This window comes from Electrona antarctica (genome assembly GCF_951216825.1).
Source record: "Electrona antarctica genome assembly, chromosome: 11".
Taxonomy (NCBI): Eukaryota; Metazoa; Chordata; class Actinopteri; order Myctophiformes; family Myctophidae; genus Electrona; species Electrona antarctica.
The window spans coordinates 32,321,919-32,340,347 of record NC_136792.1 but is presented as its reverse complement, the minus strand read 5'-3'; the positions used below and the strand labels follow the sequence as shown (position 1 = coordinate 32,340,347).

The 18,429-nt window shown below is 43.9% G+C and overlaps 1 protein-coding gene across 5 annotated transcripts in view; it reads left to right on the top strand.

The window, feature by feature from the left end:
- Nucleotides 1–18,429, top strand: part of zbbx (zinc finger, B-box domain containing) — an 81,009-nt gene that overhangs the window by 4,406 nt on the left and 58,174 nt on the right. For 3 of the 5 annotated variants that reach the window (XM_079513585.1, XM_079513582.1, XM_079513583.1), the window contains exons 4-6: nt 11,925–12,027; nt 12,708–12,762; nt 16,314–16,426. In XM_079513585.1, coding sequence (XP_079369711.1) covers nt 11,925–12,027; nt 12,708–12,762; nt 16,314–16,426 — 271 coding nt within the window. Of the gene's footprint in view, nt 1–11,924; nt 12,028–12,707; nt 12,763–15,697; nt 15,767–16,313; nt 16,427–18,429 lie in introns of those variants that run through there. The other 2 variants (XM_079513584.1, XM_079513586.1) reach the window with 2 other exon arrangements.

Below are 18,429 nucleotides of genomic sequence, written 5' to 3'. Positions count from 1 at the left end.
CTGTTAAGTATTCAATCAGTTAGCCAATCAATCAATCAATCAATCAATCAATCAATCAATCAATCAATCAATCAATCAATCAATCAATGAATACAAAAGTTATTATAACCAATATGTATGGTAAATATGACTATATGATTATGTCATTTTGAACTATACCTTCATACTATACCTTCATACAATCTTGAAGATAATATATATTTTCTTTATTTCCCATTATTCTTTTAACTAGTCCAATGCTAATGTATCTATAGTCAACTTTTAAAACCTAACTTGTTTATTCTTTGAAGAAAGAGCGTGAGAGCCTTAAGATATGCCTATACATATTTATATCAGATAAATATAGACCTAGATACAGTCCCAGTTATTCGTAGTACTGCAAAGTTCTCTTTTCACAAAGTTAGAAAGCATAGATTGACTATGACCATCTGTGATAACATGGGAATTAAATCAGTCTCGTTAACAGGATACATTCTTTTGGCTGTCCGAGATAAGAACGTCTATTCTGAATCCATTCATTTCATTCCCCTTAAAAATTAAAAATACAAAATACAAAAAAATGTTAATTTCATGGCCCACAGCACTTGAATTAAACATGACAAAACAAATATCAAAGCTGGCAGCGTTTTGAGGGATTTGCTTGTTTTTGTAAATTTAGACTATTATTTAGTTTAACCACCCTATTTTCAGGAATAGCTAAAATAGCTGATCTACAAGCTCATAATTGAGCTTGTAGATCTGCTATTTTCACGTGTAGATCTGCTATTTATACTTGTATATCTGCGATATTCACTAGTTTGAAATGATTCGATTTTGTTCATCTCCACTCCACACGCTGGTGTAGTATGATATATAATTGTAATACCAAAGTCTACTAAATGACGACAGCAATGGTAACGACTTTCATCTCTGCTGGACATCCCAGACATTGCATTCCTAGCTCCTACTTGAGGAAGCAAAACAAAATGCATAAAATCCTACCTTGATGAGTTTTTTGTTGTTTGAGACTAAGCAGAGCGGTATACAGATACTCAACCTTGTTAATATCAAGGACCCCAGTTTGATATGCATTAGGCCACAAACCCCCATTTGATACCATTTCACATCTACGCCATCTACACAGGAAGTCAGTCTTTATTTAACTCTGAGAGTTAAATAACAGCTAGTACCCAGACCGTCACCCGTAAGAGTCAATTTAGACACCCTGGTGATCTCTGCTGGAGAACCCAGTGAGAACCAGTTGGTTATGATGCCAGTTCAGGTACTTTAGCTGTATTGATTGGTGAGTGTAACCCAGAGGAAATATATAGTTTGCACTGATTGGTCAGCCACCGTATATCCCCTAGGGAAAATATGACTGCTGACCAATGAGTGCCCTCTAATTCCTTTTATCATTCTCTTCAGCCATTGCAAATAAAGGCAGGGAATATGCGTGCTGACTGTATACTGTATAAGCTGTAGGCTACAGTATAATTATATCATTATTACAGGAAGTATGTAGCCGATGATGTCAGTAGGCACATATCTCACTTAGCTCATAACATATACTGTACTGTAGGTGTTACCCTGCATAAATTACAATAAGACAGAGTAACACACTCTGAGACATGACATCATAATGACAGGGTGGAAATGAGTTGGAGCTGGGAAAGGCCACACATGACTTTTTAATAATCACCCTACCTGAGATCTGATCAATCAATCTCTCTCTCTCTCCCTCTCTCTCTCTCTCTCTCTCTCTCTCTCTCTCTCTCTCTCTCTCTCTCTCTCTCTCTCTCTCTCTCTCTCTCTCTCTCTCTCTCTCTCTCCCGCTTACAGTCTATAATTTACCTGAGCTCATTATCCCATGCTATTATCCCACAAATGTAGATTTAGTGTATAGGGACGTCTTGGCCATTGTAAGCAGGGACATTAATTTGTAGAGTGAAAATAAACATTGGTTATTAATGTGCCTGTTTTATCCACCCTCTGTCCTCCCGCTTTCATTTCATTAGTAACACTGAGATGCGACACTATGGAGAATTATGTAATGGGGGCGTATATAGCAAATAGAGAGCACATAACTCATAAGACAGCTTTTGGGGTGAGGCAAGTACATATAACACGCACGCACGCACGCACGCACGCACGCACGCACGCACGCACGCACGCACGCACGCACGCACGCACGCACGCACACGCGCACACACGCACACACACACACACACACACACACACACACACTGGCCTAACTATCCAATGTAATGAATTGGTGTTAGGGGGGGATGTTGTTGACATGATGATGCTAGGTTTAGACTGAGTCCCTCATTGTCTCATTCACTGCACGAGGAAGCTAATGGATAATTGCGGACACAATTGGTGTGTGTGTGTGTGTGTGTGTGTGTGTGTGTGTGTGTGTGAATACTTGGCTCTTAGCGAGGCTCATACCTAATTAAGGAGCTATACATTAATATTGGGAGAGGACTGTCCTGTCCAGACTGCACAGACGATAAACCCACAAAAGCAATGCTACATGTCACACTGAAATATTGCAACATTTACCGCTCCACCAGCCCAAAGATGTCTGTGTGTGCGTGTGCGTGTGTGTGTGTGTGTGTGTGTGCATGTGCGTGTGTGTGTGTGTGTGTGTGTGTGTGTGTGTGTGTGTGTGTGTGTGTGTGTGTGTGTGTGTGTGTGTGTGTGTGTGTGTGTGTGTGCATCATCGTGACTCTGGTACAAGACACAAAGTCAATATGATTCAAGTCCTCCATGAGTAATAGTGTGTGCTTGTTTGTATTTGCGCAGGTGCACATGTGTACTGAATTGGGTGTGTGTCTCGCTGCTGTGAGGCATTCGATTGAAAGTATAGGGGCGTCTCCCCTCTCCAATCACTCTGTTTACAGAGTGAACTACAGGGGTTGTGTTCTCTCTGCATGGAGGTCGTTAATCAGGGGGTTCAACAGACTCCACACTGCTGGAGGAAACCTGACCTAATGCCACAAATTCAGCCTCCACGCCACAATCAAGAGCTGCAGAGAAATTACTATGTCTGGAGGGGTGTGTGTACAACAGAGGCAGAGTTGAGTTGTAAATGATGAGGTCCCAGAACATCAAAGCTATGGGGAAACAATGAGACAGCAGGTGAAAGTAATGTCCAATGCTGTTATAGACCATTGCATTAAAATAATGACACAAGTCTGGTACACAGAGGGACCGCCTAACATAATCATAACACGGACATGCCCTCACATGAACTGTACAGTTAGGGGGACACTATTGATGCAATCAGTTTTGCGATCATTTATTTATTTATTCAACTACTGATATCATATATGCGGCTTGGTTGAGTTCTCGATTCTGATTGGTCAGCCATGACATTCAATTACTTGATAGCGGACCATTGCTACTGTATGTACATAGACTGAACAACTGTCTCAATCAATCAATCAATCAATCAACACATGGTCCATAGCAACATAAAAATAACACACAAATACAAAGACAAACAAAGGCAGACATAGTCCACATCAAATCATAAATTCATATGTTACTGAAATGGTTCCACAGTTTAGAGACAAACTTGACCGAACTCAATAAAGGTTTAGTCTGAGTTAAAATTATGCTGTTGGCAGAATCAGACTGTGTACGTCATCCGCCGTATACATTTGTACAACGTACATGAGGTTCCGCAGCACAGCGGAGCAGGTACTGTAGGTACACGATACTGACAAACTTTGGCTTGCACTGCTGCATCGTGGCACAACATTCTTTGAATAGTGTGGACTTCACAGAACACATACTGAATTTACGAACAATCATTCCATCAATCCATGGTGCTGTGTCTTTGCCTCTATCCAACATGGCGGCCAAGTTAACAAACAATGTAATTTTACAGATAAACAGTACACTAAAGGATATTTTTGAAAACATTTGAGGTGAGAAATGGGCAATGCAACAGTGCATTGATTCACATGCACGGCCCTAGGATTTTCATTGGCATAGTCTAACAGACTATTTCTCCCGGAAGCAATGACATCCTTTTTAAATCAATGACATTTTTTTTTGTTATATTTGGTCAAATTATTGATTTCTCCAGTCAGCAGCCGTGTAATAAGCAGTTTAATGAACTGTGAGGCGGTCATTATTGAGAAATAAACCCCTTCAGGGTGATTCAGGATGCCTCTGCTTTGTGTCGGGGACGTGCATCACCTTGTCGACGTTTATTTCTCTTTAATGACCACCTCGCTGTTCATTATCCCTTACATAATGAATCTAATATTCCAAAATTGATATAGTCACTTCCCTATTACTTGATGAACACACCCGAGACATTTTTGTATTGAGAGAAGAGATAATGAAGAGTAAATGGGCGACACAGCATTTTAAATATCTCTGCTGTCTGGAAGAAACCACTTAACTCCAAAATGTTCATTTTTGAGGAAATAAAAAAACATCCATTGATTGATTGATTTAAATATTTATTAACAGTTTGCAGAATTACAGTACATTTCAAGCACAAACTCAATATAAAGACTGTTAACTGTGAGTGGACGACCCAATTAAGCATTACGCTTGTTTACAAGAGGGTCCACCTTGTTCAATTCATCAAAGTGCGCATGATGAATGAGCATCCAGCTCATGAGCATCCAGCTCATGTGGAGTTAGGAGGTTTTTGTCGAAGCGCTTTTCACAGGTGCAATATCTTTTTAACCAACACACAGACGTAAAGGGTGTTCGATAGGCGTTGATTTATGGAAAAAAAATCTAAAACCTCAAAAATGGACTTGGTGGTTTCTTCCGGACAACAAATCTTTCATTTGGTGAGGTGGACAATGGAGGGCGGCAGAAAATGGGGTTAAAGACACAGACAGAGAACATAACATAATCTGGAGTTTGTGGCGTAGGCATCTTTTGAGATTCAGATTCCCAATAAACACAACGTAATCTGGAGTTTGTGTGGCGTATAGGCATCATTTGAGATTCAGATTCCCACTAATAAATGTAAGCTCTGCATGTCTCAGCTTCCCTTCCTCTGAGAGCGCAGCATGACATACGTACACGCTCCTCTGCTGCACATCATCAAACTGTGATTTACACCCCGGCCTTGTAGCACAGTGTGTTTGTCTACGACTGTCTCCCCTTCTTTCTCTCCCTCTCTCTCTATCTCCCTCTATCTCTCTGTTTATCTCTGTAAGACTGCAACAGATTAATAGTTCGTCTCTGACTCAACACACACCCACGCACGCACACACACAGAGCGGACAAATCGGGTTTGCGTAAAGGAGCTGCGGTATAATCAGTTTGTGAAGTGCACAGAGTCTCAGAGAGGCGATAATAAAGCCGGGCCGACGGCTCGAGGCGCACGCACTACATCACACTCCGTTTTGGCGTGCCTGAGTCACGGCTTTAATGTAGCTTTGTCTCCAGGCCTGCTCAGCTTTCAGATGGTATCTTAGCTCTAGCCTTTATCTGGAAGTACAGTCCAATTCCCTCCTTGTTTTGGGGATGTTTTCTTTTTCCCAGGGTGTTTTATTCTCTGCTTAATCCATTCCCATGCTGTTGCTTTTCTTTCTTTGTTCCTTCCCATCTTTCTTTGCATCAACCCTTTATTTCTGTTTGCTGAATGTTAATTAGCTGTCATGTTTTGTTTTCATTTTCTCCTTTCCTTATACTCCCTCCCATACTTCCTTCTTTTCTTACTTACTTCCTTGCACTGTGGATGAATGCCTTGAATTCACTGTTTCAATTACTTCCTCCCAAAACTTCTCAGTAAACTGGGACTCATCATGTCCGTCTGTGATTGACTGAAGACCCTGTTGTGTCCTTCTGTTTTTCTGTGTGTATGCTTGGATGTGTGTTCAACTGTGTTGACCTGTGTGAGCTTGCCTGCGGCCAGTCTCTGTGCTTTGGCTGTTTTGGCGCTGTCCACTCCACTCACACTAGGAGAGTGGCATAAGAGAGGTGACACTTTCGTGTGTGTGTGTGTGTGTGTGTGTGTGTGTGTGTGTGTGTGTGTGTGTGTGTGTGTGTGTGTGTGTGTGTGTGTGTGTGTGTGTGTGTGTGTGTGTGTGTGTGTGTGTGTGTGTGTGTGAGAGAGAGAGAGAGAGAGAGTGCGCGCGTGTGCGTGTGTGTGTGTGTGCGACTGCGTGTTTGTGTTTGATGTTCTTGGAGCAGGTCTGTTAAAGGTGATAGGGTTGTGTTTGTGTATGTGCTATTTATTTTGTTTGATGTTGTTCATAGAGACGGGTGTGTTAGGTATGTGGGAGTAAGGTGTCTCATGCTTGAGTGTGTTTAGGTAAGACCTGTGCTGTTGGCCTTAGGCTAATGGAGTCACTTGGCATTATCTTCCTGCTGAGGCCAACATTTCAGGCTTGCTAGAGTTTATTTCGATTTTTTCACCAACTGCAAATGTTTTTGTCTTTAACTTAATTGGTTTTATGTTTTTGTTCTCTCGCATTTCATTCCCAAATTGTGCCCTAGCACAATAACTGTATGATAGAGTATATTAATACAGTTTATTACACGGCTTGGTTGAATGCATGATACTGATTGGTCAATCGTTGAATTCAGCGGTGTGTTATTTCTTGATAATGACTGCTCTGCTCTATAACAGACCGCTGTCTAATCAAAGCCTCACAGCACCTGCTGCACTGCTTGGATTTTATGCTGTATCCAATATGACAGCTATGTAAACAAACACACCATGTCATTTACAACTAAACATTGCTCTCAAGCATGTTTTTTTCAGGGGGCACGGTGGCACAGTTGGTAGTGCTGTCGCCTTACAGCTAGAAGGTCCTGGGTTCGATTCCCGCTCGGGACGCTGTGGGTGCTGGCGGTGTGTCTCCTCCTCCGCGTCATCAGTGCCCATACCCGAGGTGGGGTTGGCGAAAGGGTGTTTCTCTGTGGAGTTTGCATGTTCTCCCCATGTCCCCTAGGGTAGGTACCCTCACAAAAAAAACATGCAGTAATCCTGGTCTCTAAACTGCCTCCCTCTGGCCAGCCGGGGCGCCTGATGGAGGGGAAAGGAACTGGTTGAAATAACGTGTTCCTTCCACGCGTTATGTTCAACCAGGGAAACTCCCCCCTGTCAGGTGTAAAGGAGCAACTTGGACACTCAGGCATGAAGGAAGCATGAGTTCAAGTCCGTTGCTCTCCCCATGTCCCCCATATATGGGGACTAGGTTGGCGGAGGGTGTGTAGAGCCCAGGATCACATTAGATAATTGACACAGGGGTGAAAAATGGGTTACACAATCGTGGGATAAAAAATAAAATAAAATAATGTTTTTTTGAAAACATTTGAGGCGACAAATAGACGATGCAGTAGCTGAAAATGTATTCTATTTGATTAACTCACTATTTTCCGAGGTGACTGTGCTGCAGCTCGGCAGACGGCCAGCTTATGGAATACTTTAAAATCATTATCATAAGCAAGGAAATATCTCGTTTTGTTACTTTTGGGTAAATGTATTAATTTTAGGGCTGGGACTCTATTAAAAAAAATCTAATTCATTTGATGCATTGTCATTAATTAATCAAAATGAATCGCATTTTAATTGCATATCAAAATTAGACCTGAGAAGCTTCTTTTTGGTCAATTGCGATTTTGGTATACGAATACATCAATGAGTGATGTAAATTTCCCATCCACTGGGTTGACAAAGCAGTCTGATCGGCTTCTTCTGCCATTGTGTGCACTGGTATGATCGGTACACCTGAAATGCATCCAGTGAGAAAGGTTCTGTGGTGCCCCAGTCCCAGCCCGAATTAATTTATTAATAAAATAGCTGTGTAATAATAAATACTGCCAAAAACAAATACCGCCGCGTCATACATTATCCCTTGCATAACTAGCACATCTGCAATAGATGGAGGTGGTCTCCCTACCACAAATTCAGACTGATGACTAATCAATCAATCAATCAATCTATCTATCCTTGCATATATGGCTACAGATAATTTCTCAGATCAGTGAACCAATATTATCCAGCGCATTGCTCTTGTGACACCCGCCCCATACCAGAAAGCACGCTGGCTGGGCCAAGCTATCTGTGTATGTGTGCATGTGTGTGTGGGCGTGACTCAATGACTGTTTTGTTGTGGCTTTGCATGGGCTTTGCACTGTTACAGCCGCGTTTGGTTTGAAGTTATATCGAGTGACATGCGAACATTGCAAACGTATGAAATAACTGTAGTATCTTCCTTCCCGTCACCATGTGAGTGTGAGCATGCTTCTCTGCTGCGTTGTTCTGCACGTTCTGTCTGCAGCCTGCGTGGCTGCCAGGGATATTTGGCCCCTCCCCTTCCCATTGCCTAGAGGCAGCTTTGCCGTTGCTAATTGCTTGTTGTCCCATTGGCTAGAAGCAGCCAATCACGTCACCACGTCAGTATATGACTAGGGGGTCGATTTTGTCATCTACATTTGAGTACCACAGACGAATAACAGTCTAAGTCCACACTATTGATCCATAATATATAAATGATAGATAAGGGTTCAGGACAACGAGGCCTTTTCGTGGAGGGGTCAGTCTGAAATTTGGACTTAGACTGTTTTTCGTCTGTGGTACTCATCATGAGCTTTCACTAGTCCATGCTACGTGGCCGCGATACGTCACAGACTCTGCCCCTGCATTTTCTTTTTTTTTAATGTTTTTTTTTTGCGGCTTTCGCCTTTATTTTATATGTTTTTATGGAGGGACAGACAGTAGGCTGACAGGAAATGGGGAGAGAGATGGGGGATGACATGCAGTAAAGGCCGTCAGGATCGGGATTACCAGCCAAGGTGCCTGGACCGCTGAGCCACGGCCCAGGCCTGCCCCTGCATTTTCAACCCATCTTCACGGTTTCCCTTTCCGTGATGCGATGGCCCGAGAATACACACGGACAGCGGACGCACGACATTCATGGAGAAACAACCACGACATAATAATAATAATAATAATAATAATACTAATACTATTACTAATACTAATACTAATACTACTACTACTACTAATAATAATAATAATAATAATAATAATAATAATAATAATAATTATTATTATTATAATAATTTTATACCGGGCCAGATACAGTGACTATTGCCGACCACTGCTAGAGCTTGTTGTCCTGTAGAGCTGCTATTTGTGTCGAATATACTAGTGTTCAAGTGGATTAAGGCAGTAGAACACACACACACACACACACACATAACAGTGCCATAACAGTTTGCCAGCTCACTGTTTGGCTGGATCCATCCATCAATAGTGGACACCTCTGGGGCTCCACCATATGCACGCACACACGCACGCACGCACGCACGCACGCACGCACGCACGCACGCACGCACGCACGCACGCACGCACGCACGCACGCACGCACGCACGCACGCACGCACGCACGCACGCACGCACGCACGCACACACACACACACACACACACACACACACACACACACACACACACACACACACACACACACACACACACACACACACACACACACACACACACACACACACACACCTCCTCTCTCTCTCTCTCTCTCTCTCTCTCTCTCTCTCTCTCTCTCTCTCTCTCTCTCTCCAGTGGTTGTAGAATAGATGTTAGTTAGCAGTGATGGAGTGGGAGGCTGGTTGTGTTGATTAAAGCCTGCAGTTTGCACAGGGATGCCAACAGCATTCACATTAAATGGGCTTAGGTAGGTGTGTGTGTGCGTGTGTGTGTGTGTGTGTGTGTGTGTGTGTGTGTGTGTGTGTGTGTGTGTGTGTGTGTGTGTGTGTGTGTGTGTGAGCGAGAGAGAGAGAGAGAAAGAGAGATTGTGTGTATTGACCAAAACAAAACATTTAGCCACAATTAATTCTGAAGGTTTTTGTGTTTATGCACCTGCAAATAGTCGACTACACACACTTGTGCACTTGTGTGTGCGAGAAACATTAACAGGGTTAACAGGGTAAGAGACTGGGACTTGTGGCATATTGGTCTCCATATTGATCCTGAATGTGATTGGGTGAGATTATCTGGGTGACATCTGCACTAATGCAAAGGTACACACACACAATTTATCTTTCTTAGTTTTGTGTCTTGAGGTGATACAACTGTCATCCTGTGTGCCAACAGGGCCGTGCCAACCCTGTCTCCCCTAGCGACAGGACGGTTGCCAAGGTGTTGTTGCTAGGGTGATTACCTGACACCCTGCCTTAGTGTCAGCACAGTAGCAATGGGTGCACCTGTGTTGGCTGCATTCAGCTTCACCAACACGTGCACGCATGCACGCACGCACACACGCACGCACGAACGCACAGACACACACACACACACACACACACACACACACACACACACACACACACACACACACACACACACACACACACACACACACACACACACACACACACACACACACACACACACACACACAAACTCTCTCTCTCTCTCTCTCTCTCTCTCTCTCTCTCTCTCTCTCTCTCTCTCTCTCTCTCTCTCTCTCTCTCTCTCTCTCGACTTCGAGGCCATGACAGGTTGCCAGCCCAATTCTAAACAAACTTCACTCATGAAAAGCCAAGACAAACCTCACAATAGTAAATAATTCAGCAACACTTGCATAAATGAGGAACCTTCCTTGTCTCTGTCTGACTGACAGTGTCTTCAGAATGTGTTTTCCTTTGCATTTGTTTAAATTTGCATAACCTTTCATTTTGTATTTTCTTTATGCGAAAGGTTTTGCAGACCACCGTTGTCTGGCAGGACTTGGAAAACATAAATTTTGTCTTTAGCCAAACCACACAAGTTGTACACTAAGCCCCTCATGCCATTGCAAATGTGCATAATTCATGTGCATGTAATTGTCTAAAGGTGTGTAAAGGTTTCAAAGTGCTTCCCCATTGCCTCTACTGTTCTAAAGTACTAGCCTGTGTGTTCTGTAAAACAGGACCCATCTTTGGTCGCGGACAACTTTCTTATGTGTTTAAACTTATTCCCTGCCAATGATGACTTTCGACGATTTTTTTTTCATGAGCCCACACCGTCAAAGACGACTTTTGAAAAAAAAATCGTGTTTTTAGTTTATACACTATGATTCACTGTTTGATTTCCAGGAACCAGGAAATCACGTGCACAAAAACACAGCTCCCATCCACTCCCATTTTCTAAAACACCTCTATCTTCCTTTCCTGTATCATTCCACTTTTTACAAAGCGTAATGTGCGTATCAATGGTCTCGTATCAATGGTGTATCAATGTATCAATTATCAATCGTAGTGGAGATAAATATTCCGTGACTACTTAAAAGATAAGGAAATAAGAAAAAAGCTGGAAGTGGGTGGTAATTTATGATTCATGAGCTGGCAGTGTATTAAGAAATAGTGAACCGGTTCTGGATCCCAACACTAGTCTAGAGCTAAAAAGCCTGGGAATCAGTGCTGTTAAAACAATGGATATTCATTTTAATATCTTATTTATGAGGGACTATAGCCCATCGTATGATGAGATATGTCCTCTTAATGGAGATGTATTTGTTTTTATATATTATGTTCCCCATGCACCACTTGCAGTAGGTGACAACACAACAGTGTGGGTGGCCGGGTGTTGTTTTTCTTTATTATTATTTTTTAGCATTATTGAACTTCTTAAAATGGTCATTGGGGCATTTAATCTGATTGAAATGCCTTTGTTTTCCACATTTATTAAACCTCTATGCTCCTCTCTCTCCCAGTCGGCTGGGAATGAGATGGCGGTACTACTGCTTGTTTTTATAAGCTTCTGCACAAATGTACTATAAACTGCTCTCTTTGGTGCATCCAGTAAAATGAACCTGGAACTAATCTTAATTTTGCCCTATATGACTCTCTCTCTTTTCTTGTGTGTGTGTGTGTGTGTGTGTGTGTGTGTGTGTGTGTGTGTGTGTGTGTGTGTGTGTGTGTGTGTGTGTGTGTGTGTGTGTGTGTGTGTGTGTGTGTGTAGTTGGTCAGGGGGTTACAGGTGGCGGTCAGTTCAGGCTGCTTCTGTGACCAACATCTCCACTGTCGGGGGGAACAAGAGGAACAAGGAGAACACGCTCCATAAGGTAAAGCACAACGACAATATTTTTCTTTGCTTTTGTTTGTGTGGCTGCCAACACATGGGCTGTAACAGGCAACAGCCCAGTTGGTCGGATCATTTTGATGCAGTACAGTGCAAGCTGGCTAAAGAATAAACCGTCCTCATTCCTTTTCACACTGTGAGAAGGAATGACTGCAGTGTGGATGTCTGGAACAATGTGAAGCGCTAGCTCAGCTCTGAACAGACGACGTGTTAAACGGCGTTTGAAGCAGTCATCAGCTTTACATTTGAAAACCAACATGGCTCACAATGACAACAGCAGATAAGGGCCTCGCCAAGGATGCTTTGACAGAATAAATGGCTATCGACACGCATGTATACGTGCGGTTACACGCGCACGCATGGACACATGCACACACGCACACACGCACATACTCTGTCTCTCGACTTCCAGGCCATGACAGGTTGGAGGGGGGGGGGGGGGGGGGGGGGTCGAAGCTGTGACTTTTCGGTTTGAGGAAGGCTCTCTTTCTAACTAGCAGGCTGCCTTGCCAGGCCCTTTTCTCCAGTCGATCAGAGCTCTAAGTATATCATGACATGGCAGGTCTCTGTAGAGAGAGACTAAATTAACTGGGTTTGGGACCTGGGCTGAAAATAAAGTGCAGAAATAAAGGTGACTGTTCTGTTTGCTCCGTGTGCTCCCAGCAGCTGTCAGCTGGCAAGGTGAAGATCACAGTGCTGAAAGATGAACCCGTGGCAGGTGAGTGCATGGTTAAACACCCACACTTGCATGTCACCACAACCTTGTACTGTAGGCTTATTTATATACTGCTAGTATGTGTGCGGAAATAGCTGCTCTACAAGCTCACAATGCAATGTGACATGTTGTGATCTTATAGATCTGATCATTTTTGTTTTTATTTATTATTAATGACATGCCCAAAATAGGCACACCAGGTTGAAAGTGATTAAAGATGCCTGAGGTGGAGTCACACTGGGAATCATCCACATGCCTCAAGGTGTTTTGCCCACAGCATTAATCAGGGTGACTTTCCAAGAATGTGTTTGGTATATAAAACTAATAATCACGCGGTACATCCCCCAAGCTTTACTGTCATGAAACATACTACTGTGCAATATTGATTGTAAATAGTAATTAAGAAAATGCACCTGGGGGGTGAAAACCCTGCTAGCACTGATCTCTTCTGCTACATACAGTAGCATTATTCCTTTGAGATATGGTTTATGTAATTATGACTGCAATCTTGATTGTGACCTTTTGCCTTTTTGATCCAAAAGTTAATCATCTCTTAGGGATGCGTGGGCTACAAATCATTAATGCTGTGCCATGCGTTATTAAATAACGACTTCACCCATTTTCAAAGTATCTTCATATAATTGCTCCTCACTAATGCTCATTATAATTTCTGTCTTACACTATCTACTTGGTCAGTGTGACTGTGTCTCAAAGGAGGGCTTTGGACAGTTTAGAAACCTGCCTACCAGTGACATCATCGATGAGGAATCCAAGCTACAGTAATAGAAACGGCAGGCTTTATATTCCAGGAAAGTTAGCATAATAATGGAAGCCATGTGTTAATACAAATAAAATCTTGTTTTACGGTATATAAGAAAAGGATGATGTCACTGGTAGGCGGGTTTTTGAAGTGTCCACAGCCCTCCTATGAGACAGTGATACATTTATTTTTATTTTTACAATTTTATCATGAGCCTTAGTGAGGCCCAATTATATGAGGATAAGTTGAAAATGGGTGAAGTCGTACTATAATGTGTGCAGATTATGATCTTTCATTTCTTTGAGGGTTTTTTTGGTCCAGCACAAGTTATATCCAAAAATGAACCATATGTGCATGCCCTACCTCTTTTCAGGCTAATGATCATTTCCACCAAGTCTCATGAAAATCCATACCTGTACAGTTAATTTAACCCACTAGAGCGGTGCCTGTTGGGCACTGGTCTACTTGCAAGCCAGTTATTATGTCCCTTTTATGCCCATATATGGAGTTCTTTGTCAGGCATGCCCAAATATGAAGTATATGCAGATGTCAGCACATCATTGTGATGTCAGAACAGCCCAGCTCCATATATGGAGCCTGGGCAGGGGCCCTGTCCAGAGCCTGGGCAGAGGCCTTTTGTGTGGGTTCTGGACAACCGTGGGTCCTACCAACTCAAGGCTGGGTACTGCACGCCCTGTGGTGGTGTTACTTGGATTACTTGGAGTTACTTGGATGACAGACATACAGAAACATGGTGCATTTATAGATAATAGAGCGGTGCCCTTTGGGCACTGGCCAACTTGGAACAATGCAAGTTGGAAATGAATGCCCCACCCAGTTATGTCTGTGTATACCTTTTAAGCCCATATATGGAGTTCTTTGTCAGGCATGCCCAAATATGGAGTCTATGCAGATGTCAGAATGATGTCTGAACAGGCCAGATCCATATATGGAGATATAGGGGTGATCAGGTCCAGCGCCCTGGCTGAGGCTTTTGTGCTGGTTCTGGACAACCGGAAATGCATGCCCCACCCAGGCATTATGTACAGTATGTGTCCCTCCCTGTTATGCCCATATAAGGAGTTATTTGTCAAGCATGCCAAATTAGGCTTTTGTGCTGGTTCTGGACAACCTGAAATGCAGAGTACCTGTTCCACCCATCTGTCTGTGTCCCTTTTATGCCCATATATGGAGATTTCTGTATGTGTCTCTCTGTGTCCCTTTATTCCTATGGAGTTCTGTGTCAGGCATACCCAAATATGGAGTGTTGTGCAGAACAGGTCAGCTTATGGAGTTCTGTGTCAGGCATGCCCAAATATGGAGTGTTGTGCAGAACAGGTCAGCTTATGGAGTTCTGTGTCAGGCATGCCCAAATATGGAGTGTTGTGATGTCAGAACAGGCCAGCTCCATATATGGACCCTGGGCAGGGGCCCTGTCCAGAGCCTGGGAAGAGCAAGTCGTGGGGCGAACGGTTTCCGAGTTACGTGGATTACACACGTATACTTACAGGCGTACAGAGACTTGGTGCATTTATAGATAGCCTATGATACTGTAAGTTTAAGACTTGCCGATTCGACAAATGCCTTCAAATCAGAGATGATTTGTGCTAAGAAATTCAAAATTATTCAACATCTTTCAAACACTTTCAGCAGCATCTGCTATTTTTGAATAGCCAAGTAAGTCGACGCTAAAATCTAAAATGCCACAGATGCTTTCCTGGTCTTAATGGGTTAATTTAACTTTGAGAGTGTAGAAATGGAACAAATGGACCCGGGTCCCTTTGATTGTGAAGTTGACCTTTTTATCCAAAAAAATGGTCATCTCTGAAAGTCTGCATATTATGTTCTCGAGTTACTACATTTTTCTTCACAGGCAGACAGGAGCTATTACAATACCCTACAATTCATTGCTTTAGGCAGCGTAATTGAATGTAGTACTATGATTAATATTGTATGTACATTAACAGTGCAGATATTGTACATGTAAGCGGCGAAGCGTACTAGCGTAGCGAATAACGGGCGCCGCCAACTGTTTGCCACTGCATGGTGGGCGTGCCTCTAAAATGCAAGCAGTGTTTAAATGTTTAATCCCCCTAGAAGCACCTTTCAGCATTCTTTACTTTGTTTTCCTCTCTACCAATTCAGAGAGAGAGCTATAGGGCTCCTGGTGGGTTTAACATTTTAAAAAGGTTGTCATCCAAAATGGGAAGACTGGAACGTTTTGACAGATACAGGAAGCTGGTAATTGTGAGTATATTTCATATACCAGCATAGACAACTTGCTGACTGTACAGCTTACTTACGTAATGGCGGCACACAGAAACAACAAATATGCTGCTCATTTGCATACATTTTAGATAACTTTTTCCACACTAGTCTCTTCTGCTCCGCTGTCAATCTCAGAATCTTTGCTGTCTGAAAATAAATGGGAAGTGTTTTAAAGAATCGTCTCACTCCGCCTACATGCACCTGGGCTCCAGAACTTTTGTTGGACTACTGAACGTGTGTGTGTGTGTGTGTGTGTGTGTGTGTGTGTGTGTGTGTGTGTGTGTGTGTGTGTGTGTGTGTGTGTGTGTGTGTGTGTGTGTGTGTGTGTGTGTGTGTGTGTGTGTGTGTGTGCGTGCGTGCGTGCGTCTGTCCATTACCTATTCCTCCCTCTATTCCGTCTTGCTTCACTGGTCATGTGTGGTTGTGTACCTCGGGTGGCGTGCATGCATGTAGGCCTACTGTACTGTATGTGTGTATGAAATGCATATTCCTCTGTTTGTTGACCATGCAGTGTTCTGGTTCTTAGCTCCCAGAGTGCCTCGCCTTGCGCTGCCCCCCTCGGTCGATGTACTGACAAGTCGAAAGCCCAGGCTGAGAGGCAAGATCTGTGGACAGTGTGAAGTCAAAACCGCTGGGCTGGTATGCACGCACGCACGCACGCACGCACGCACGCACGCACGCACGCACGCACGCACGCACGCACGCACGCACGCACGCACGCACGCACGCACGCACGCACGCACGCACGCACGCACGCACGCACGCACACACACACACACACACACACACACACACACACACACACACACACACACACACACACACACACACACACACACACACACACACACACACACACACAAACACACACACACACACACAAAGGAGAGGTGGCACAGACCAGAACTGTACATGTGTGTGCTTGTTTGTTTGTTTATTTGTTTGAGGTGAGTCATGTGTGTTTAAAGTCTCCACAACACCACCGGCTCCCTACTGCCTTGGCTGCTCGCACTGTGTCCATGTGTTTGTGTGGGCGGGCACGTGCCTGTGTACCACAGCTAAACAACTCCGAGCCTGCACTGGCCAGCAGCACATTGAAATAACTGATGCGGCCGTTTGGGAGCTTGCTAGCGATTGATTAAAATTATTAAGAGGAGGAGATCTGACGTGAGTTGGAATGGGACACCATTGTTTTTTCTGCCCAGATTTTGTTGTTGGAAATAAGTTATTTTTTCAACTCAATGCGTTTAAGGTAACCGGTGCCTGTGGGGCCTCTACAGCCGTGCCCGTTGGGCACTAGCTGGCCTACTTGGAACGATGCAAGTTGGAAATGCATGCCCCACCCAGATATTATGTCTGTCTCCCTTTTATGCCCATATATGGAGTTCTTTGTAAGGCATGCCTAAATATGGAGTATATGCAGCCAGCTTGTGGAGTTCTGTGTCAGGCATGACCAAATATGGAGTGCTGTGAGGTCAGAACAGCACTCCATATATGGACGCTGGGCAGGGGCCCGGTCCAGAGCCCGGGCAGAGGCCTTTTTGGGGCGGTTCTGGACAACCGTGGGTCCAACCGACTCGACTCGCACACGCACGCACGCACGCACGCACGCACGCACGCACGCACGCACGCACGCACGCACATCCCTTACTCCCACATGCTCTATAATGGCAACTCTGCCATTCTGTCTGGAGCTGCACTTAAGCACACAAATGTGTGCAAACTGTGCATGCTCACACACATACTCACTCTACATCCTGCCTAATAACTGCAGTGAAACTGATTCACTCGACATAGCGTGTACTGTACGAGCGTGCATGCGCACACACGCACGCACGCACTCCCTCAAGACAGCCTTGTGTGGCGGAGCAAAGTCATTGAGGCAGAGAGTGTGGTTTCGTGGCCGCGTAGCAGGAGAGTGGGAGTGTGATGCTGTGCTCGCAGCCTGACGGGGATGCCTGGTCCCTGGAGAGTGGCTGTAATTTATCCCCTGGCCCGAACGAGGAAATGAGGCCCAGCTTTACGAGGCCATTAAAGAACAATGTCGCAGCCGGAGGCCGGCGCAGACTACCACGCTCGCTCGCTCACACAAGCGTACATAGGTGTCTGGCGTGGATTTGGAAGAAAGAAAGAAAGAAAGAAAGAAAGAAAGAAAGAAAGAAAGAAAGAAAGAGAGAAAGACGCTAAAGAGTAAGAATGATGAGACGAAAATGTTCCTCATTAATCCATTGAGACCTGGAACGCATCCATGTCACGTTAGCGTTTAACCACATTAACCATTAACCCATTTTGGGGCGGGAACCCCTTTTGGTGTTTTAAACATTGTTATAATTTAGCTATTGAAAAATAGCAGATCTACAAGCTCATAGCGCGCCACCGAGTGGCGCGCTATGAACTTGTAGGTCTGCTATTTTTTTTAAATCGTTAAAATGTGCCTCAAATCTTTCCGAAAATTGTCATGATTTAGAAAACTTTTTTTTTTAATTTCGACGTCAGGCCTGAATGGGTTAAATGGTCTGTATATACATGACACACTGACGACAGCACCTGGAGTCAACAACCTGCTGGTCGGGAGCATTGAAGGGTTTGTTGTCTTGCTCAAGGACACTTCAACACGATGCCAGTATGAGCCGGGGATCCAA